General features: G+C 39.1%; 3 protein-coding genes across 4 annotated transcripts in view; 1 reads left to right on the top strand and 2 right to left on the bottom strand.

The window, feature by feature from the left end:
* The window catches only part of LOC120569053 (endonuclease V-like), a 140,198-nt gene that overhangs the window by 99,871 nt on the left and 15,795 nt on the right, over window positions 1–24,532 (bottom strand). For both annotated transcript variants that reach the window (XM_039816875.1, XM_039816883.1), the window contains 2 exons: window positions 20,596–20,671; window positions 676–810 (listed from right to left, as the gene is read on the bottom strand). In XM_039816875.1, coding sequence (XP_039672809.1) covers window positions 676–789 — 114 coding nt within the window. In that variant the 5' untranslated portion in view covers window positions 790–810; window positions 20,596–20,671. The remainder of the gene's footprint in view (window positions 1–675; window positions 811–20,595; window positions 20,672–24,532) is intronic.
* LOC120569038 lies at window positions 11,244–13,055 on the top strand. The gene is made up of 4 exons (XM_039816852.1): window positions 11,244–11,508; window positions 11,785–11,985; window positions 12,065–12,254; window positions 12,538–13,055. Exons 1-4 carry the CDS (start codon window positions 11,317–11,319, stop codon window positions 12,843–12,845), a joined length of 891 nt encoding a protein of 296 aa, XP_039672786.1. The 5' UTR covers window positions 11,244–11,316; the 3' UTR covers window positions 12,846–13,055.
* Window positions 16,284–17,700, bottom strand: LOC120559126. Its single transcript, XM_039800645.1, has 2 exons — window positions 17,481–17,700; window positions 16,284–17,228 (listed from the first exon to the last, which is right to left on the bottom strand). Exons 1-2 carry the CDS (start codon window positions 17,583–17,585, stop codon window positions 16,284–16,286), a joined length of 1,050 nt encoding a protein of 349 aa, XP_039656579.1. The 5' UTR covers window positions 17,586–17,700.

The raw sequence follows: 24,532 nt of genomic DNA on the forward strand, positions 1-24,532 counted from the left end.
ACCTCTGAGATATGATGTTTAAGAGCTTTTCATAGGCATTTTTTTTATATTGGACAGAGCCAGGCTAGCTGCTCTTGCCTCCAGTGTTTTTGCTAAGCTAGGCTAACCACTTCCTCACTCCATCTCTGTGCTCGCAGGCTCTCAGAAAGAAAGCTTAGGAGCATGCTTCCCAAAGTGTTGAACTTAACTTCGAAATGAAGACTTATTTTAAACCAAATCACTTGTGTGAAGAGTTAGGGTAGGTGCAGATTTTCAGACGCTTGTTTTCATGCAAGCAAAATGAACGAATGTCAAAAATCAGGCATCAAAGGACTTATATTTGTTCAAGGCAAAATATGTGTCAAACCCTTCTGCCTTAAATTTCATGGTGCTGCAGAGACGTCCCGACCTACAAATCCTATCCTACAGACTAAAGAAAAAAATCTTTGTTCGGTACGGATCCTCGCAACACACTATAAATCTTTTTAATTGTTTTTATTTTAATATTTTTCAATGACAATGAGAATAATTATACAGAAATGACCTTTTCCTCCAATATTGTGAATCATATCGCAATATCAGTCAAAATAATGGCAATTAGATATTTTACCAGCACTAGTGTGTGTGTGTGTGTGTGTGTGTGTGTGTGTGTGTGTGTGTGTGTGTGTGCGTGATTGTGTGTGTGCAAAAGCTGACCTGAGGCAGAAGTCGGGGCTGGTTCCTCTCCAGCCGCTGCAGAGCCTCCAGGAGGAAGGGGGTTTCTCTGAAGGCCAGGAAGCCAGCTATGTAGGGGGCCGTCAGGGTCACCATCTGACTGTCCTCATACAGCACCTGGGAGAAGATGAGGGGACACAAACGCATGTTGATATCACAGGTTGGTACACTTGCTCATTGTGATACACCCTGAATAACCGTGTAACAACAGCACTGGGTTTGGATACATGCATCTGTGGTCCTGAATGGAGCTTCTGTCAGGGTTCAGGTGCTGCGTGCTTGGGACAAATGCATCCGCCCCAGTGTATAAGTAAAGGTGAGTCCACAGACGCACACACAAGCTGTGCAAGATAATCACTAACATCCCCCATCTGGAGCAAAAAAATGAAACATCTGTTACTTCTTGTTGATTTAAGGCTGTGAACACGTTCTGAACATCAGACAAGTTATTCTGTTTAAGTTGCCTGCTGTGTTCAGAAGTGGACACGGTTATAAATGATATAGCTTTAAAATGATACAACATGGATTTTGTCTGCTACTCCATGCTCTGTAAATCTCATGGCCTGTGTTTTTGCTTGGGGTAAAAGTACCAAAATATGTTTATGTTCAATGTTTTTGGTTTCATGACGGTGCCCTCTTGTCCGTGAATGTACCAATTACAATGCCCTTAGTTCTCCCTCAACATAGAACACTTCTTTTCATATGACTGAGCCAATCAGTTCATTTTAAACTAGTGCTGTCAGTTATATGCGTTATTAACGGCGTTAACGCAAACCCATTTTAACAGCGTAAATCTTTTTATTGCAAGATTAACGTTCTTTTTGGCCTAGCAAACTTTGTAGTTTTTTTCATATGCTGTTGCAACAACTTAGCCTAGAAATCTAGATGCACCCTAGCGGCAGCAAATGTAAGCCAGGGGGGTCTAGGCACTCTCCGTTGGCTTTGCGAGCTTGAAAAACCAAACTCTGGTCAGGCCAATCACATCGTGTATAGAGTTGGTGGACGGGCTCATCGCTGCTGCTGCTGGGAACAGAGGTCTTCTGGAAGACTTGGAGTTAAGCTTTTCTTTGAGAAAAGAACAAAGAACGCCACTGAAGTCATTCTTAAAAAAGGAAGATGTGTTCGGAATTTTGCCGACAGGATACGGCAAACATTTAAAGTTGAATCTATCAACTAGCTTCGCTACCTTTTTCGTTGCTCTGCCTGGTTGTAGCGCTATCCTATCGCATGCAGAGGGAATTTGAAAGACAACCGTTTATCCCGCCCCTCAGATTGAGCTCCGTCAATGGTGAGTTCCCAGACTCAACATCTGGATGTGGGTCTGGCTTGTCAGGCCCACATCAACTAGTAACGTAACGTAAAAACTACAACACCACAAAAATAATGGGACGAAAAGAAATCAAGGGACATTTAGAATAGATAAAAATGTGCGACTAATTGCAATTAATTGCAAGTTAACTATAACATTAATGCGATTAATCGCGATTAAATATTTTTGACAGCACTATTTTAAACAATTTTGCATATAGCAATAACGTCACCATCCTATCATTGGTTGACGGTCACCCTAGCCAACACACACCGACACAAAACACATGAGTTTTCTAGTAATGAACATGGGCAACTTTGCATGCTGAATTTATTGAAAAGTTTTAATTTTTGAATGGCAATACATTTGGTTCAATGTCAGTTAACATTAAATCATAAATGCTCTTTTAAGTTGGCATTTTTTACTTTCAAATAAACTTCAGAAGACATAAAAGCAAAATCTAAAAAAGAAAATCAGGTCTGCCTTTGTGCGTTATTTCATACACAATCACTTGTCATTTCTGAGCTGAATGTTTTGCATGTTGCCGTCAGTTTTTTGGACCATGTCACAAAGTTAATATCCAAATGTGGTCATTTCGACTATTATCTGTTTGTCTGCACTGCAAAATGCACCTTCTCACAATGAGATTGGCTGCTGGTTGATGGTGGTTGCGAGTGCTACTGGCAGTGTTGTAGTCAAGATCACATAAACCGAGATCAAGTCCTCACCAAGACCAGGGTGTATTGAGAGTCAAGACCAGACCAGGGCGATGGTGACTTTAAGTACATTTTCCTGATGATACTTACATACTTTGACATAAGTAACATTTTCAATGCAGGATTTTTACTTGTAACAGAGTATTTTTTCAGTGTGGTATTAGTACTTAACTAAAGGTTCTAAATACTACTTGTAACTGCCTTTGTAAGTTGAACTGAAACCGTGCATAGAAGGTGTTAAGTTATGCCAATGGAAAATATTTCTGTGGCACACTGTGTGCATCATGTTACCAGTATTACATAGTGTCACAAATAGCCTTAGGTGGCAGTGTTAGAGTAAAATGAAATCAAGCGGGGAACATAATGATATTATTGGACAGAGTATCTGAACATTTCATTAGCCTCGTAGGGTCTGTGTATCAGCAACGTACAGTGACAAATGTCATTAATTATAATGGGTTACATAATGAGAAGATGCCAGCAGCCCATGCTAATTCACAGATAACCAGGGAGGAGGAATGCGTGTGAAAGGCTGTACAAAAAAAAGTAAATTAAATGAAAAATTGGGACTGCCAAGGTCACTTTAACAACAGCCGGTTTAACAAGACTGGACCGTGAGCTGTATTGTAAATTAAAGCTCGGCTCCCCGTTTATTAAGATTGCTTTTTATGCTTGCCAAGAGCTTTAAGTACTTCGGTTGGTTTCAAAAACGTAGTTGGATGAGATTAGACAGCCACCAACTTTTTTGGTTTGGTATTAAAATTCATCACATCCATCAGAGGGTCAAGTGATTAGAAGGCAGTTTAAAAAATATATATAAAATATAGTATAACACCCCCAACCCCATTTGTTTTGATTCTATATTGGTGATCCTCCTGTTCTCCTCGTACGATGAACAAAATACAACTTAGACGGAAAAATAACTTTAAAATAATGTAAATATGGGTTACAGGTTAAACTTAAAGCTGCAATGATCTATAATGTTTAAATCAACAATAGTCTATATCCACGTTGTTCCACTTCCAGGATTGCTCCGGTGCCGCTGGAAATTCCGCCAGATGTCCCTCATTTCGGCCGGATGTCCATTACCCTTCGCTTCCTTTGTGTTGGCGTTCTAACCTCCGGTGGATTTGTGAGGACTATGGTTAACTGCTCCTCAGATCTCTGTAGGGTAAACCCAGACAGCTAGCTAGACTATCTGTCCAATCTGAGTTTTACTAAAACAACTTTTGAACGTACACACGTTCAACCAAAACAAGATCCTTCCTGAGGCTATTCTGCAGAGGCACCGTTGCGCCGCCCATGATGATTGTGATTGGTTTAAAGAAATGCCAATAAACCAGAGCATGTTTTTCTCCCATCCCGGAATGCTGTGTGGACTAGCCAGACCCTCCTCCACAGCACTGTGGAGGAAGGTCTGGCAAAGCGAGACTACATTGACAATAAATCAGATGCAATAATGTGAAAGGTGTCACTCGCCGTGATGAGCCTACAGAGAATTAAAACCCAACTCTGCAGTTCCTCTCAGCTCTAGAGTTCTTTTTTTTTTGCGTCTTTAAGCTAATTGTTTTTGGTTTTTCGGCTTTGCAAACTTTTCCTGTTTTGGTTCAGTCTGCTCATCAGCTTTGTTTCCAGCAGCAGCAGGCAGCTGTTGAAGTCTAAAAAGCTCTGATAAAACCACTGTATGCTACCATCCCAGCAGCAAACAGCACAAAGACAAAAATATCGACTTGCTAGTGAACACAATTTAGGATTTGGCAGCTGAAGAACTACAAGGAAAATGAATATTATATTCACCAGGCAGACAGAAACATGACTCTAAATGATTGCTAATTTTGCTGGTCAGTAAACCAAAACAAATTAATACAGGTTTGAATATGGGTTAAATACAAGTTTTTATAAGCTAATGTGCAAATGACTCAAAAATACAAAAATTACAACAACAAAAATCTGAACTCAAGCTTACTGCAGCCTCACAATCTCATTATCTTCCTCAGCAGTTTAAGCTTACCCAGTTGTCATGGAGATAGCTCAGTTATCACCATATTAATTAAGTACGGACCTAAGACCTAGGTTCGTACATAGTACAGTGAAGTACTGTAGCTCACCAAAAGCTAGAAAAGTGGACCTCGAGATCAGATGTTTGTTAGTCAAACTTCGGTGTCCAAGGTGAAGAAACTTATACCCTTGATTTTAAAACATCTCCCAGTGATCTTACAGTTTGCCTCGAGTAAAATGTCATGGATATGTGCAGGTCTAGTATGTATGAAGTACTTATTTGTTACTTATTTTGTTATTTGTTGTCTGGCATACTGCACTATGTGTAATGTACGGTACACCTGGCCAATCCAGTTCAGCAAATAAGAAAATGAAGTGTTCCATTTTCAGCCACGCAACAATAAGACAACACATGCAACTAAACCACAGCACGCACAAATAAGACATCACATGCAAATAGCCCACACCACAACGGAAGTGTTTCCAGGGGACACTTTTAAGTGATGCACATGTGCCTCAACCATTGGCTTTCCGGTACATAGACAGACCAGCAACAGGACAATTTTAACAATTTTCACCATTTTATTCATCACTAAATTCACTTCTGAATACGTTTTAGGCGAGAAATTAACTCTTTAGATTTCGAATATAGGCAGTCTTGCGTAAATCGTTGCCGAATTGACAATTTGCTTCAAAGTTTTCGGAATTGAGGAGCTCCATAAAGTAACGCGACAGCCAGGTAGCGCCTGTGTGTGTGTGTGTGTGTGTGTGTGTGTGTGTGTGTGTGTGTGTGTGTGTGTGTGTGACGGCCGGCCAGCGAGGTTGTTAAAAGCCTGCAAGCGCTTGTGGAGTTTAAGTTTAACTCCGAAAATGCAGCTAACCACAGGTTCCTGTTAATCTTATGATGGACATGTGTTGTGATATTTAAACAAATAATCCATCAACGGCAAAATAAAAGCATCTTATTTATGAGACCGGTCTGAGAGACCTCCAGCTTAGAGCGGGGACTCTGAGCAGGACTGTCTGAGCGACGAGCTAGCGGCCCCTGCAGGCGCTAGTTGGCTGTCGCGTTACTTTATGGAGCTTCTCAATTCCGAAAATTTGAAGCAAATTGTCAATTCGGCAACGATTTACGCAAGACTGCCTATATTCGAAATCTAAAGAGTTCATTTCTCGCCTAAAACGTATTCAGAAGTGAATTTAGTGATGAATAAAATGGCGAAAACTGTTAAAATTGTCCTATTGCTGGTCTGTCTATACCGGAAAGCCAATGGTTGAGGCACGTGTGCATCACTTAAAAGTGTCCCCTGGAAACACTTCCGTTGTGTTGTGTGCTATTTGCATGTGTTGTCTTATTAGTGCGTGCTGTGGTTTAGTTGCATGTGTTGTCTTATTAGTGCGTGCTGTGGTTTAGTTGCATGTGTTGTCTCTATTGTTATGCTATTGTGGCCGAAGGCTGTATTTCGTGTTGTCTTATTGTTACAGCTGTGGTTTAGTTGTACGTGTTGTCTTATTATTGTTGGGCGCGGTTGTGGTTTAGTTGCATGTGTTGTCTCTATTAGTGCTGCTGTGGTTTAGCTGCAGGTGTTGTCTTTATTAAGGCTGTGGTTTAGTTGCATGTGTTGTCTTATTGTTGGCGCAGTTGTGTAGTTGCATGCGGGTTATCTTGCTGTTGCGTGCTGCTGTGGTTTAGCTGTACGTGTTGGTCTTATTGTTGCGTGCTGTGGTTTAGCTGCGGCTGTGCAGTTGGTCTTATTAGTGCTGCTGTGGTTTAGCTGCAGGTGTTGTCTTATTTGTGCTGCGCTGTGGTTTATTTGCATGTGTTATTCATTGTTGCATGCCAGTTTTAGCCGTATGTGTTGTTCATTGTTGTGTGCTGTGGTTTAGTTGCATGTGTTGTCTTATTGTTGTGTGCTGTGGTTTAGTTGCATGTTGTCTTTATTGTTGTGTGCTGTGGCTGAAGGTATGTGTTGTCTTATTGTTGTGTGCTGTGGTTTAGTTGTACGTGTTATTCTATTGTTGTGTACTGTGGTTTAGCTGCATGTGTTGTCTTATTAGTGCGTGCTGCGGGTTTAGCTTGCATGTGTTGGTCTTATTGCTGTGCCGTTTAGTTGCATGTGTTATAACTGTATTTGAAGAGTACTTTGAGTTTTAGTGTCACTTTTATGAAGGGGGCGACTTATGACCTGTAGCCACTATAGCCAGCCACGCGGGGGCTCACTTTGACTGATCTGTCATGTTCGCTTGCATGAAGGCCAGCAAGAGCCTGTCCCCCGCGCCCCTGACTCAGGTATGGTAATGTCGGGCCATGGTGGCGCTTTTGTGAAAATGTCCAACGAACGGGCGTTAGCCGAGAACATCGGGAGAGCCGTCCTGGCGCTATTCAAACTTTTTCAACAGCGACAGCAACCGCCTTAGGGCCACCAACAGGCCACCTCGGTAAGTAGCTATGTTTTCCAAATCACGTAGCATTGGATTCTTGTCAAGGCTAACTTAACTAAACTAGCTAACGGTAGCCAGTAGAGATTTGCTACTAGCACCAATGCACTTTATGTGTAGCACATTTGTTTCTATAAACCGTGAAAACTCACACGGTTAAGTTACGCAGTGGGATGAACTCTGAGTAAATGTGAGTTCAAGATTATGTGAAGATGTTCTGACCAGCAAAGCATAAATTATATAATTTAGCGTTACAGCTAATGGAGACTACTTGTCACACCTCAGGCCCACAAATGACACTGTGAATTGTTGGTCAAATGGAAATCTGCCTCTGTCCTCAGTCAGACATCTCACCTTGGCTTACCTGCTGGCCTTTACTCACAAGATAAAACCGTTCTCTGTTTGGCTAGAGAGAGAGCAATGCTGATGGAGGACAGAGGCAGTCACAATGATAAACGTCATTTAATTTAATGTGAATGAGTGTATACTGTAAAAAGCATAAAATGTACCTCTTTGTTTCTGCATTTTCCTGGATTTTTTGTCCTTTGCCAATCTCAACACTGTTTTTTTGATCGTTGGGCATATAAACATTAAAAACACATGAAATTTAATGTTGCTAATATTTTGCTAATGTCTCTTCAGGCTCCCACCACCTACAATAACCCAACGGGGCCAGCCACACCCACCACCTCCACTGGAACATCATACCGCCGGTATACTTTCATACTCCTGTAACCTAAATGGCTGTTTGTTGGTTATTTAATTTGTGTGGTGTAATGTTTCGCATTAGTTCCAATCATGGTGGCATATTTTACACAACACCAGCATTTTGATTTAATAAATAGCTTATTGACAAAAAAGGTTAAGGAACCACCTAGTAATCGATCAATTGTATAGAGACCCCATGATGGGTTGATGATACCCCCAGTTAGTTGGTTTGCATCTACAGTTTGCATTCACAATTAACTAAAAACGTATTGCTCTCTTGTAAATGCACAGGTGTCTGTGTTTCCATTGATTTCAGGTTCCATTTCCATCAGTTCTTCAAAGGCCTGCTACACACTCACGTTTTGTCAGAAAAACAAAAGCCTGCAAAACACTATACAAGAGATGTTGTGTGCTTGCTTTTTCTTCAGCATCAACATTCCGTATTCCAAGGGAGACTCGAGCAAATTTGGTACCAGATGGCCTTATTGGGAAGATCTCCTTTACATCTGACTGGTCTGAAGCACAACTTAAAGAAGAAATTACTGCCATTTTCAGAAGAACGTTTGCATTGTCTATGGGCCAGTCATTCCCATTCGAGTATTTGAGTACAGTCAAAGGGATGCAAAAGACTAATGAAACCAAACGTCTCGAGCAGTTTTCTGTGGGGTGGAAAGGAAGTTGCCTCCGATTAGTTCAGCCACTTGTCTCTATATAATGGCATTAATACGCAAACCTGTACAGGTAAACAGTTTATATGACAGTACAGAGTTTCAGTTATGGGCAACATTCAATGTTTTAGAAGTAAAAATATATATGTTGCTTATTCTGCTTCTTTACATAAATAGCATATCCTTTTTTAGGTTAACTAGCATTGCCACTGGCTTGATGTATTATATATCACACATAACATACTTTTTTCTCCAGGAGGAACCTGAGGAACTCTCCGATAGTGACTTTGAAAGTCCCTGTGGGCTGGAGAAGGAGAGGTGGGTCTGAGAATTTGAAATGTTGTAGGCACAGTCAACAGTTATTAAGGAAGGTTGTAGGCACAGTCAACAGTTATTTTTTCTTAAAGCAATGGGTTTATCATCTATTTATACTTTTTAAATTTATTATTAATTCTGCTCATCCCAAAATTCAGATATGGGTATTTAAATTAAAAATGTTAAGTACTTTGTTTCCAATTACTGATATATATTTTCCCTTCTTTTGTCCATAACATCATGTAATTTAGTTCATACAGTGTCACCTTCCACAAGTGAAAGTGAGCTTTCAGTCAAGGGAGTGAAAATGACAGACTGCAAGAAAGTCCATCGCATCAAAGAAGTAGGTTAAAGCACTTGTTTATATTATGTTTCTATGTGCGCTGTATGGTAACTTGGTTCAAAACCCCGGTCCAGCCCTGGTCCTTTCTGTGTGTAGTTTGCATGTTCTCCCTGTGTTTGTGTGGGTTTCCTGCACCATCAAAAACGGGCACATTTAGGTTAATTATCCAGTCAGTGCCCTTGACCAAGGCACTGGCTCAGAATCTGGAGTTGGTTCATGGGCACTGTGCTATGGTTGTCCCTGCTCCTGGGATGGGTTAAATGCAGAGGACAAGTTTCACTGTACAACATTGTATGTGTGATTAATAAAGTATACCCTTGTCCTTGACAACTCAGTAATTACTGCTTTATTTACTGCAAAAGTTAAGTTCACACTTTAGGATTGTAAGCCTAGAATGATTTTTCCACTTGCCGAGAGCAATCAACAAACTTTAACCTAATGCCTAATGTATACCTAATGTATGATTTACCCCCCCCCCCAGTCATGAAGGGTGTGCAAACCACAACACTCCTGAGTACAAGACAGGCGTGTAGTGTGAACAGTACAGTGATCTTAAGACTTTGAAAGTCCTGTAGTGTGACCAAAGCTTAACAAAAGCCAACCTGACAGAATTTAAGCACCAGTTCTTTTATTTTTATTTTTTTGTCAGCCTCAAATGGATCACTGTAAGCAACCTGTAAACTGTATTTTGATTGGATGTCTTGATTCATCTACCTACAAGTCATAAGAGGTGTAGACTGAGCTTAGTAGCACAATTCAGTCATTTGTACTGAAAGGGAGAGGCAACTCTCAAACCTAGCTCATCTCATTCAGTTTTGCTTCACCCTAAATCCTTAAAGGCTGCCTTTTAATTTTTTTAAAGGAAACACTTAAAAATGGAATTAGGGTTAAGTTGCACTTAGATAAAATGAGATTAACATCATTACAAAAATATTTCCCTTTGACCTCCTTTTCTTTATGCAGTGCGGAGTACAGTGCCTTCATCACTGAGGGAAAGTGAGGGCAGATGTCAGGAGACAGAGAGCAGCACTCAAGAGAGTGAAAGTCAGGGCCAGGCAGGGGACCCGAGACAAGTGTTTCCTTATAATGTGGCAGAATTTGTGTAAGATATTGTTTGGGCTTCATAGAAATACAGCAGGGTAGATGTTGGTCTGTTTACATTATGAACCTCTGTTATAAGTTTTTCTCTCTTTCTCTTGGATTTCTGCTGTCCCTGTTTATCTCTGTTTGCTCAGCCCTGTTTATCTGGAAGAAGATGAGGCTCTTGAAGAGGCAATTCAGCGTAGTCTACTAGAAGAGTGTGATGGACCTGCTGTTAATACTTTAAAGTAAGAGTTACAAGTAATTTTTTATCACGGTAAATATCTTGTTTACACCTGTGTAAACATCGCAAACAACATCGAACAGTTATATCATCGCAATTGAAGGTGATAGTGGAGTGAATGCACAGATAGCCAAAGGTCTGTTTATCTTTGTCATTTTTAATATAGGTCATCTGAAATGCTGAGCAAAGAAGAAATTGCAGGCCTTCTACAAGCTCACAGTGAGAGAGTTATGACATTGGGAACAAGACAGGTCTATATCAGTCGAGCCAATGTTTGGACCACAGCCTTACGTGTGTTTAAGAGACCCAGTTTTGCAGAAAGCTGTGACAAGCTCTATGTCACATTTGCAAGCGATGAACATGATGCTGTGGAAGATGCTGCTGACCTTGGGGGTCCCAGACGAGATTTTCCGCTTACTGAGGTGAAGGCTATCTTCCAGGACAGTGGAGCTTTGAAGGTTTTTATAAAATATATATGTGTATGTATGTATATATATATATATATGTATATATATATGTATATATATATAATATGTGTGTATATATATATGTGTATATATATATGTGTATATATATATGTGTATATATATATATGTGTTGTATATATATATGTGTATATATGTATGTATGTATATATATATATATATAGTATATATATAGTATATATGTGTATATATATATATATATATATATATATATATATATATATATATATATGTATATATGTATAAATAATACAGAATGTGGTGTTTAATTTATTTAATCTTTCAGGCACACCAAATGGATGCACACCAAGACTGAACATGCTCCACTTGCAAAATGGAGTGTATCGAACCATTGGCAGGATGATGTCTACAATAATAGTGCAAGGGGGTGAACCACCTGCATTCCTGTCCCCGAGTGTAGTGGACTACATTGTGTCTGGGGACATCCTTCAAGCTCATGTGACACCTGATGATATAGGTGACCCTGATTTAAGGGAGAACCTCAATAAGGTAATGCACAATGTTCTGATCTGAAGACTATTGTAGTAAGCCTTTGCTTTTTTTTATATTCCACAGCAGTACAGTTACTTTTATTTTGGTGGAATTATTAAAATAATTAAAGATTTAATTATTAATTAAAGATAATTAAAGATTAAAAATAACTAACAATTCCAACTTTTCTTGTCATAAGTAACTAAAGTGAAATGCACAGTCTACATGGTACTTTTGTAAATGTTGATTAAATGCAGTAATTTGAGAAAATAACATTTGATCTTTAATATTTAGGTTCAACATGCAACCATGCAGGATGATTTGGACAAAGCAGTCAGCTGCTGTGACTCATGGCGATATCAAGTAGAGGGGCTTCCACTCACAGTCACCATGGCCAACAGAGATGTGTTTGTGAAAAATGCAGTTCTATACCATACTGTTCTGCAACGGCAGAGCTGTCTTGATCAACTCATTGATGGCTTGTCCCACTATGGAGTAAGATTTACCTCACAGTTCTGTATCATCTTTGGTTATCTTTATGGCCTTTCATTTATGGTGTTGAATTTCCCTCCAGTTTTTAGCACTCCTGAGAGAGAACCCCAGCTTGCGTGTGCTGCTTGACATACCAGGAGAGGACAAAGGTCAAGAAGCTGATTTTGTAGCTGGTATTCTCAAGCCAAGCTACTCGGTACTGGGGAGCAACAGAAGAGCTAAGGAGGAGTTGATGGTGGTCAAATTTAGGGAGTTTCTCCAGTGTGTTGAAAGTAAGTATGTATTTGTAATTCAGTATATTATACAATAAGGCAATCCAGAGAATTTACAGATTCATTTTATTCTTTACAACTCATGAAGCTATGCCTAGTTAATGTGTATGTACCACAAACAAGAATACAGTTATCTGATTGCTTTTCAGAATAAAATTTTGCTTTTTCACCAAAATACCTATACAGTAATCCATTAGTCACTCAATTATTCACTGATTCAGGCTTTCTTAAACCTGAGTATTTTCCAGTCTCCAAGTCAACACTGGTTTCTCTTTCATTTTAGATAAAGAGCTGAGAGACACATATGGGGACAGGACTCTAACCAACGATGAGGAGGCATTCCTGAAGACTTTGAGCCCTGGTCACATCCTGGCGTTTGCTACAGGGAGCAGCAAAGTCCCAGCCATTGGTTTTCATCCAACTCCTAAATTAATATTTATTCATGATGAAAAAAAACATCTTCCCATTGCGCACACTTGTGCAAATGAGCTTCACCTTTTTGTGAACACAACAACAATGGCTGATGATGATGAATTTAACTACTGCTTCCTAGTAGCACTAATGAATGGATCTTTATTCAGCACCATTTAAACAACGAGACGTTTAACAGCTAACATAAAAGCACAAGGTGTATTTTTTGCAAGCACAACTGGAGCATAAGTGTACTGTCCTAGTTTTGATTTTTACTGTAAATCTACTACTAATTTACTGAAATCAGTTAATTTGTAAATGAACCGCTGCAGTGTAATACACCACTGTTTAGTGCAGGACTCCCCATGTTCGGTCAAACCAGGCTGCTGTGGTGTTCTGTGTACCCTCTGCCCCCTCATGGTAACAACCCTAAAACTTTACACTACAGACCAGTGGTTGATTGTGTCCATATGTGTAAGTGTATTTCATAGAGGCATAGTTTGTCCATATTATAAAGCAGTGGTTTCAATTGCAGTACATAAGAAAGCTGAAAAATAAATACTTCAGCTCCGTGGTTTTCCCATCTTGCTCCACATTCTTTGTTCTGGTTTTGTTTTTATCTTGTTATCAAATTTTCTGTTAAGAGCTCCTTTGCAATATAAATGCAACATTGTGATGTACACATTATGTAAACATCTATCACTTCATGATTTCTGTAAATCAACAGCCAGCCATATGCAATCAGTATAGCCTAATGAAAAATAATTTAAAAAAAATGTTATAAATATGTCCTTTGAGTTCATTAAAGTTTAAGGACTAAGGTTTCGCTAATGTATTAGTATAAAGGGATTGATAGAGCCATCAGCTCTGTTTTCCATGTGGTTTCTGTGGTTTTTGAGTGTAAAAACTCTATTCCTGTTTGTGGATGTTAATTACAAAAAGTGTTTACCTCTGTGAAGACTGTATCTGACCCTTCTTTATTCTGTAAAATGTACTGTATGATTGGAAGGATATGGAATCGGTCATCAGTAATAAACCACTAATGTAGTTACTTTAACCTTGTGATGTGTGTTTTTTAACAATGATTGATTCATTTAACTACCAGTTTTTTTATACTGAAACAGTAGTGAAGGAATAAACTATGTACATTTACTCAAGTAAGGTACTTCAGTAGAAATTTGAAGTACTTTTCAGATTACAATTTTTAATTCCCCTCACCATTGAAAGCCATTTATATTCAGATTTACTGATCTTGAATGTTTTGTGATAAACTGAAGAATGTATTTGTTCATTTAAAAAAAAAAAATCCTCCTATTCCTACTCAAGCACTTTACAAAACCTTTTGGATTAGCTGCAAAATGCATTGTCACAAAGCTGAAAACAGTTTTTTTCTTACCTTATGAACAGCCATCTTCTCAGAGATACATAATAAAGATACAATAGTTATGTATGTAATGTATAAGATAATAAAACAATGACAGGTATCGTTTTACTTTACTGAGTAGTTTTACTTTGCATATTTAGGTAATTAAAAAATCAGGAACAATGTACTGCAATGTAGTGGAAGACAGTTTTGTATCAATACATCTGTAGAGCCCTGAAAAGTATTTCACTGTTCTTTCACATAACAGGAGTCATCTTGTATTCATCCACAGTACCATTGCTTTTGGCTTGACATAAAACTTTTAACAGTTGCCAAAGTGCATCTGTAGCCTTTTTAACATTGACATCAAGTATGTGCCATCATGTCATTTTTAAACATCTACAGTCATGTGAAAAGAATTAAACACACCATGCTAAAGTTGACTAAAAGAGAAATAATAATAAAAATAAAAAAAATCACCTTTTGGAAATTGATCTTAATGCCTTAATAAAAAAAAATTTGGAAAAATCCAACCTTTAAGGACACCAATTTTCTTTGTGAATTAATAATGTATCGTAAATAACTGTTCTTCCTTAAAATACAGGGGGCATAAGTCAGTACACCCCTATGTTAAATCCCCAGAGGCAGGCAGATTTTTATTTCATGGATCCAGGACACTATGCATCCTGATAAAGTTCCCTTGGCCTTTGGAATTAAAATAGCCACACATCATCACATGCCCTTCACCATATCTAGAGATTGGCATGGTTTTATTTCAGTTAGCCTAATAGCTGGTTTGATTTGCATTGAGAGATGATTTTATGGAAAGTACCCCATGCCAATCTCTAGGTATGGTGAAGGGCATGTATACAATATACTTATTATTTATTTATTTACGATACATTATTCATTCACAAAGAAAATTGGTGTCCTTAAAAATTGGATTTTTCCTCATTTTTTAAAATTAAGACATTAAGATCAAATTGCAAAAGATTTTTATACCTCTTTTTAGTCAACTTTAGCATGGGTGTCCAAATTTTTTCACATGACTGTATATGCTGGCAAGAGGCTTTAAATCTTGCAGTTCAAGAAGCACAACAAAACATCAATATTTGTTTCACAGTGTACTTTTGAAAGTACAATAAGGCTAAAGTTACCTAGTTGTCCCATGTTATGCTAAGATCACACATTTACAAGTTTATCAAAAATAAACTGTTCAATTCAATTCAATTTTTATTTATAGTATCAAATCATAACATAAGTTATCTCGAGACACTTTACAGATAGAGTAGGTCTAGACCACACTCTATATTTTACAAAGCCCCAACAATTCCAACAATTCCAGTAATTCCCTCAAGAGCAAGCAGTGCGACCAGTGGCGAGGAAAAACTCCCTCTTGGGAAGAAACCTCGGACAGACCCAGGCTCTTGGTAGGCGGTGTCTGACGAGCCGGTTGGGGTCGTGATGAACAGTGGCGATAGTAGTCACATTAATAATGGAACAGTGACTGGATGTAGCGGGAAGCTGCAGGGTTCAGCAGGACGCAGCATGACATTGCAGGGCATCGCTGAGCTCAGCAGGGAGTGCAGCAGGACCACGGGGACAGCTGCAACCAGGGTCTTGGTGCAAACGTTCTCCAAGGAAACGCTGGGGAAAAAGCATAAGGACCCGGGAGTAAACTCCCCAGAAGCTAGGATTAGTAACAAGCATTTCTGGGACGGGCTGCACACAAATAGTAATAGTAATAGTAACAGTAATAGAAACAGTAATAGAAAGGGAGAAGAGAGAGCAGCTCAGTGTGTCAAAGGAAGGAAGTCCCCCGGCAGTCTAGGACTATAACAGCGTAACTATAACAGGTAACTAAGAGAGACAGGTCATAAGGAGAGGTAGCTTTTTCGGGCTTAGAACTCTCCCCCTGCCGGATCTGGCTTGGCTGGCCTGCCTCCCTCTACTTTGTTATGTATTATTAATCTAACAATTATGAAGAGAAGCAGTTGGGCCAGTTAGGTGAACACTGCAACTCCTCACTCCTAACTATAAGCTTTATCAAATAGGAGAGTTTTAAGTTCATTCTTGAATGAGGTGACAGTTTCTGCCCCCCAGTCTTCGCCCCCGAACCCTGTTGTGTTCTCTGAAACAATGTTTTGCCATTGTTGTTGTCATTTTGAAGAGGGTTAATGGCATCATTCAGTTCTTGCAAATCCCTGTCATTCAATGGGGAAAATCCTCTTTGAGAGTTTGGTGAGGAACAAAAACTAACCCTGCTGTTGAGAGTTCTGGGTTGTGAAGATGAGGCAAATCATTGTCCAGACTAAAAGCTGAACTGGTGTTCTATTTCCTTCAGATGACATAGAGTGATTGTTAAATCCAGCTTTGAATTCCTCCAAAGTACGGTTGATTCTGGGTAGAAAGACATAATGGAGACAAAATAGGTCTGTTGCATTGTCTATGTCTAGGATACCCAGGGATTCCAGTTCATAAAAAATGGGTGCATAAATATGGCTGCAGTTTTTGTTCAAGTCTCGGTTAAAACGCTCGATCCTCTGGTTGTGTACAGAACTTCCTGTTAAGACAGAGCCTTCCCCCCTGCTTGCATGCATATCCTCCCAAATCTGAACGTTCTCTCCTCCGTGATCAGTCCTGATGTGCAGTGGTCTGCCAAACTGTCCAACAGCTGCAGTAAAGAGGTCTCTTACAGTTTCAGCACGATTATTGTTGGAGCAGTGAAGAAACATCAACATCCTACTGTAGCCGTCTATGGCTCCATGAACAACCAATTTCCACCTAATCAACTTATGGTTTCCGTCTACATGCCATATGAAATTTGGATGTGGGACAGAGTATACTCGCCGAGCTATTGCTGTTCTTCTCCTGGCTAGGACACCAATTGGGTCCATCCTTCGCAGTGAATCTCTTACACGTTGTCTTTGAACCACAATGTTTTTGGAGCGGAGATGCCCCATAAGCATCACTTCTCCAACATTTGGGTGTTCAGTTTTTATTTGTGACACTTCAAGATCCAATTGTTGATCACTGATGCTCTTAAATTTTGACGTTGGGATATTATAGTCATGCAGTAACTTGTAGAAAGTTGGCCTTGAGATTGAAAGAATAGATGCCGCTTCTGTAAAGGTGGTTTTCAGTGAAAGAACATGTTCAAGCTCCTCTTTGGAAATCTGATGTCTTCCTTGGTAGTCATTCTAGAACACAGCAAAGAATATGACATTTGGCATGTTTCTATAACAAACAAGGGTTATTCAAGAGAGAATTATAGACATAACAGCATTCACATCCACTCATTATCTTTCTGACTGAAGAGAATTATAGATTGTACTGTACATTTATTTAAGGAATATTTAAATAAAATGGACAATCAAAAGATGAAAGGTTACTGAGAGGTAAATGAGAAATAAATCAAACAAATATGAACATGAATATTAATGAGTACTTACTGACAGACAGGTCACTGGAGCAAAGTCTGTTGTTGGTGAAGGTATGGTAGTGCTGGTGCTGGAGCCCTGAAGAGTTTTGAAATATAAACAAAATACCAAAGACATTGTTATCTTGTCACATGTTATTGTTGTGTAAAATATGCCACCATGATTGGAACTAATGCCGAAACATTACACCACACAAATTAAATAACCAACAAACAGCCATTTAGGTTACAGGAGTATGAAAAGTATGCCCGCGGTATGATGTTCCAGTGGAGGTGGTGGGTGTGGCTGGCCCCGGTGGGTTATTGTAGGTGGTGGGAGCCTGAAGAGACATTAGCAAAATATTAGCAACATTAAATTTCATGTGTTTTTAATGTTTATATGCCCAGCAGTCAAAAAAACAGTGTTGAGATTGGCAAGGACAAAAAGCAGGAAAATGCAGAAACAAAGAGGTACATTTTATGCTTTTTACAGTATGCACTCATTCACATTAAATTAAATGTCTTTATCATTGTGACTGCCTCTGTCCTCCATCAGCATTGCTCTCTCTCTAGCCAAACAGAGAACGGTTTTATCTTGTGAGTAAAGGCCAGCAGGTAAGCCAAGGTGAGATGTCTGACTGAGGACAGAGGCAGATTTCCATTTGACCAACAATTCACAGTGTCATTTGTGGGCCTGAGGTGTGACAAGTAGTCTCCATTAGCTGTAACGCTAAATTATATAATTTATGCTTTGCTGGTCAGAACATCTTCACATAATCTTGAACTCACATTTACTCATGAGTTCATCCCACTGCGTAACTTAACCGGTGTGAGTTTTACGGTTTATAGAAACAAATGTGCTACACATAAAGTGCATTGGTGCTAGTAGCAAATCTCTACTGGCTACCGTTAGCTAGTTTAGTTAAGTTAGCCTTGACAAGAATCCAATGCTACGTGATTTGGAAAACATAGCTACTTACCGAGGTGGCCTGTGGTGGCCCTGAGGCGGTTGCTGTCGCTGTTGAAAAAGTTTGAATAGCCGCCAGGACGGCTCTGCCGATGTTCTCGGCTAACGCCGATTCGTTGGACATTTTCACAGCGCCACCATGGCCGACATTACCGTACCTGGTCAGGGGCGGGCGGGGACAGGCTCTTGCTGGCCTTCATGCAAGCGAACATGACAGATCAGTCAAAGTGAGCCCCCTCGTGGCTGGCTATAGTGGCTACAGGTCATAAGTCTCGCCCCCTTCATAAAAGTGACACTAAAAACTCAAAGTACTCTTCAAATACAGTTTCTCCAAACGTGTTTATTATTTAGGTAGTTATTATCACGATAATCCATGTCCAAGAGTCCATTTCCCCGGATGAGATGTTTTTTTATTCATTATTTGACACTATAAACACACACTGACCTCCTCGAGCTTTTATTTTGGTACTTCCGGTTACCGGCATTTTGAATTTGCATATTAGCTAAATATTTAGTTTCACCCGAAACATTTAGATTCAACATTTAGATTTAGATTTATATTTAACATTTATATTTAACATTTAGATTTAGATTTAGATTTAATATTTAAATTTAACATTTAGATTTATATTTAAATGTAACATTTAGATTTAGATTTAACATTTAGATTTAACGTTTAGATTTAGATTTAGATTTAACATTTAGATTTAACATTTAGATTTAGATTAAGATTTAATATTTAGATTTAACATTCAGATTTAACATTTAGATTTAACGTTTAGATTTAATATTTAGATTTAGATTTAAATTTAACATTTAGATTTAGATTTAACATTTAGGTGTAACATTTAATGTTTAGATTTAACTATTTAAAATATCTCTAAGTTGACAAATATTGTTCTAAATGTGCTAAAAAGTGACCCTCAAAAATTCATACCAGTTTTTTAAACATTGTTTGAAGCTAAATGTGACAAAATGTTGCTGTTATTTTCAGAGGGAGCCGCTTTACAAACGGCACCCCATACGGTTTTGTAATCATTTACAATCGCGTAATTGTCTCCATCTATTGAAAGCCCAACCTACGTTGACTCATGTTTTCACCTGTCGTCTTTGTTTAATTTCCTTCTTTTCTGTGATGGTCCTGCCCCAGTATCAAAATTTATAAAAGTAACTGTGTGCACATCCCACCTTCTGGCAGGTGCAGGACAAATGAAAATACTTAAAACGAAAATAATATAATGTCCGCAACACTGCTTTAAACTCCCATATTTAATATAAAAATGCAACGTTTCGACCTGCCCCAGTATCAGCCATAACTATAGCAGATAACTTCTAAAATAACATAAAGAAATCTACGGTTACCTTTTACCTGGCTGGATACGCTAACACAGGCTTTTCCAGTGTTACAAAGAAATCTGTGACCCATCAGAATGTGTGCTCTGTAGCGCTGTCTACTTGCCGTAAATCATTCTGTGACTTTGTGGGAAAAATCGGACCTTGTGTTCTTTTCACTGTTAGTCTCGTATGCAGTTACAGGTCATTTAAGATCATTATATGAAAAATGACAGCATTTCAGAAACACTAAAAAGTTACATATAGTCACTTAAAATGATTTTTATTTGTAGTATCGCTTTTCTTCCACTATATTCTGTTCGTAAGCATGGCCAGAGATGTGCTTATATTGTTTAGCCATGTTCTTACGCATAACATATGCACACATCTGTGCGTACGCACTGTTGATAAATGAGGCACCAGAGTTAGTTGACGCAACCCATGGCTGCTCATCTTCCCATGGGGTGGCAACACACTGTCACACACACACACACACACACTTCACAGCTGGAGATGGCAGGTAGCATAAGGTCATAATATGGAATCATGGTGATATCACTGGCCTTGTCATACAAACTCACAAATCAATTGCTGCTGAGGACTGGTGTCACACATCCAGAGCTGCTGGCAGAAGAGTTACAACAACACAGGGATACACAAGTATAGCGACATATGCCAGCACCTTCTGGAGCACTTTGGTTGTTGTATTTTTACCAAGCTAGTACTTCAGGTTAGCCAATGATAGCGTTCCAGTGATATCAGTTGTAACATTACTGTATGTAACGTTTTAGTGTACTGTAACGTTATATAGCTCAGTTAAGGTATATAAATGGAAGAATAGCACTCTGACCTCTCCCAGTGTTTGACCAAATCTTCGGGAGGAGGAGCGGACATCTGTATCAGCCTGGTACGGAGGACACACTCAGCTGAAAAGGGATTTTTTTAATTAGTACATTCAACTGACTGAAGCAGCGTCAAGTGTCGTCCTTTTCAATGGAATTCAATTGCTAGGCAACAGCCTGGCCCCTTGTTAACTTCGTGAACTTGACTGGTATTTTGACAGTAGGCCTATATAATATTGAATTACATGATAAAAGAAACCCCACTCTGATTTAAAAAAAAAATCATAATAAGATTTTTATTGACATTTCTGTTTCTATTTGTCATCTGTCATATCATTTGAACAGTTCATTCCACTTTTTTGAAATTCATAAAGTAACAATTGCACTTAAATACAATGTTGAGGTAGTCAACTTGCTACCTCACTATTTCTGATAGAAGTATTGAACTTTTACTCTTGTATCTAAATGACCTGACTCATGTAACAACTAACTTGTTGGCAGATAGAGCATACAGTATGGCACTCAAAAACAAAAGTTACCTAACAGTTAACTGTAGTATACATATGAAGGAACCCAAACAATGGAGCCACACACTGTCTCATTAACAAAGTCCCTATATCACACAGCTGTTCTCAATTATGGCCTGAGTATATCTGAGTAGTCCTTTCCTGAGGACTGTGTGGACTTTAACTCACTGAATGTCTGTTTATTTCAAACAAGAGACAATTAATCAACCTGAAGCTACGATTCTTTTGTAAATATGGAGTTTTGGGGGGCAGCAGATTCTCAGCACTCTAGTTAGTAGACATCCTAGAGCTTGCATATTGAACTTGATTGTGTGTATCGTATTAACATGTGTTAACTTTGATTTGGTAGTTTTGATTTTCACACCACACCTGTCATAGTGGATGTTGAGGATTTGATTTTGGCAGGTCTAAATGATTAAAGGCGAATATGAAACATGAGCGATTTACAGATGTTGTGTCACAAGTTAATCTGGGCGCAGTGTAACGTTACCACAGCTAACAGCGGTCTCCACTCTGCGTTCGAGCCGCTTCCTCAACAAACACCTCAGACTGTTTCCCGTATATGCTGTATGTAGCCTAAGTACAAACACATTAAAGGTCCCATGGCATGAAAATGTCACTTTATGAGGTTTTTTAACATTAATATGCGTTCCCCCAGCCTGCCTATGGTCACCCAGTGGCTAGAAATGGCGACAGGTGTAAACCGAGCCCTGAGTATCCTGCTCTGCCTTTGAGAAAATGAAAGCTGGAATCTTCCCTTTATGACATCATAAGGGAAAAGGTTACCTCCCCTTTCTCTGCTTTGCCCGCCGCCCACAGCCGCCCAGAGAATTTGGCCCGCTCATGAGGAAATAGAGCTATAACCGTGGCCGCAAGCTGGTCAAGGCCACCCCCCCCCTCTCCTCCTCAATAGCATTTAAAGCTACAGACACAGAAAGGGCACATCCTAAGGAAAGCTCATTGTGGGACTGGCTCTAGTGGCTGTAATTCTGCACCAAGACTGAATTTTGGGAAAGAGAGTTCAGATACAGTAGTAGGGGACCACTAAGGTCTATATAAAAGAGACTTCAGATACAGCATTAGGGGACCACAAAGGCCTATATAAAAGAGACTTCAGGTAAAGTATTAGGGGACCACTAAGGTCTATATAAAAGAGACTTCAGATACAGTATTATGGGACCACTAAGGCCTATATAAAAGAGACTTCAGATACAGTATTAGGGGACCACTAAGGTCTATATAAAAGAGACTTCAGATACAGTATTATGGGACCACTAAGGCCTATATAAAAGATTCCAAAAAGCAGCATGTCATAGGACCTTTAAACACAACCATGGTACAAACAAGAATAACAAGAACATTTCAACGATTTATTGGTGTTTGCAGTGTTTTGAATAGGCATCGATATACTCCCCTACATGATTATTCCTATAGTCTCGTTTTGAACTAATTTGCAGTTTGAAGATATCCCTGTGAATCAACGTGCAGGATTGTGATGTCTCAAACTACATTCCGAAGCATACCGTACATGAACAAAGTAATCGGAATGTATTTCCTGGTTATCAGGACAGGGTTCCTCATGCCACGCCTACATCACATCTCAACAATGTCACCAGGAACTATTTACCATTTACCTCGGATCTCGGAAGCCGGAGCTGGGAATGACGTCACACCCGAGTTGAATGCGTTCCATTTACAACTCGGATTTTCATTGTAGCCTAGGTTAGTCATTGTTAGCAATACCAGTTGATAACAACGCATTATGCCGTTTTTTACGCTATCAATCTTTAATATAAATAAGTACCAAACTTGTGTTTTTATTTTCAAAATTTTGCACCAGCCAGCTTCCATTCCAATGCCTTGTTTAGTATTTGTTCAGTCTAATGCTGACGTACACGGTTATAATACAAGACATGCAAAATATTTACATCTTCCAATGTTCCGTGCTAGGCTCTGTCAATTCTCTATTTATTTATTTATTTATTTATTTATTTATTTATTCGGGACAGTGCACATTAATGAACAATCTAACAATCTAACTTGTTGTGAAGGCATACTTAAGCACACAAAACTAACATTGGGCTATACAATGTTTATTACATTAACCAATTGGGACATTAATGTATCATCTCGTAACAGAATAAGGCGACTTTCACTTTCACTAACGTCACATCTGATTGTTGGTTAAAAAAATCACGTAACATTAAACAATGTATAACCTGGCATGATTCAAGAGCCCAAACCATCACATCCCTGAGTCTCTCTCTTCTCTACAGAATGCACACTCATGTAAAAGACGTAACGTAGCTACGTCAGCCTGCTGCTGCTACATAGGCTGCAATTGGCTTTGGTTGATAATGTAGCATTCGTTCATATAAGGCAATGCTGCACCACGTGATGCAAACGTTACAAGCTGCACATTTTTCAAAGCTCAAGTGGATTGTTTTGGTTACTATATACACATAATCTCCATAACTTTAAAAACTCACATGAAGGTTGAAGGCTTTCCCTCTCTTACACATGCAGTGCTCTCTGTGTGAGAATATAAACAAAGTCACATGACTGGGGGCAGAGGGCATCGCTCAGGGCAAGATTGGATGATCTAGCGATTTAATTTGATTTGACTTTAGTAATGATGGGTGTATTATCATGTTGATGCAGCCACAACAGCGAAAAAAACATTTCACCAGAGGGGCAACTGAGCCGATATGAGCCAACCAGGGTCAAACGGGCTATTGCCCGGGCAACAATAGCCCTGTGCACATTTCTGGGATAAGCACGGCATCCTTTCATTCTCCTTAGTGACCAAAAGTACGAAAACATAGCGGTAAAGGTAGATAGCTAGGTAGGTAGGTAAGTAGGTAGGTAGGTAGGTGTGTGTGTCATGGTCAAAATAAAGAATCAGGGAGTCTGACCTGTTTGGTCCGTGTAACGCTTATCAGTTCAATTTTCTAAGCACAAACGGACATTTGGAAAAACAGAAAAATGGGTTCCAATATCCAATTTTTCATTTTTTTTCCACCTTGACAAATAAAAAAATTGGATCTTTAAACTATTTTTCCAATTTTCTGTTTTTTTACAGAGGATCAGAAATTTAGAAAATTACAAAATTGCGTCTGGGCTCCAATTATTCAATACTGCAATGGTATTCTCTCCCTCGTTCCGCCTAGCTACGCCCCGCTCCCCACTCGAAACCATCAGTTGCAAGCACCTCTGACCCCAAAGTCTATCAGCTTTTTTTTTTTTTGGTCCATATGCAGTTAATGACCTGCATATTCCACAAAGTAGAGGAAGAAAATACCATTGGAGTATTGAATAATTGGAGCTCAGATGCAATTTTGTAATTTTCTAAATTTCTGATCCTCTGAGTAAAAACAGAAAATTGGAAAAACAGTTTAAAGATCCAATTTTTTAATTT

The sequence above is a fragment of the Perca fluviatilis genome, chromosome 1, assembly GCF_010015445.1.
Source record: "Perca fluviatilis chromosome 1, GENO_Pfluv_1.0, whole genome shotgun sequence".
Lineage (NCBI taxonomy): Eukaryota > Metazoa > Chordata > Actinopteri > Perciformes > Percidae > Perca > Perca fluviatilis.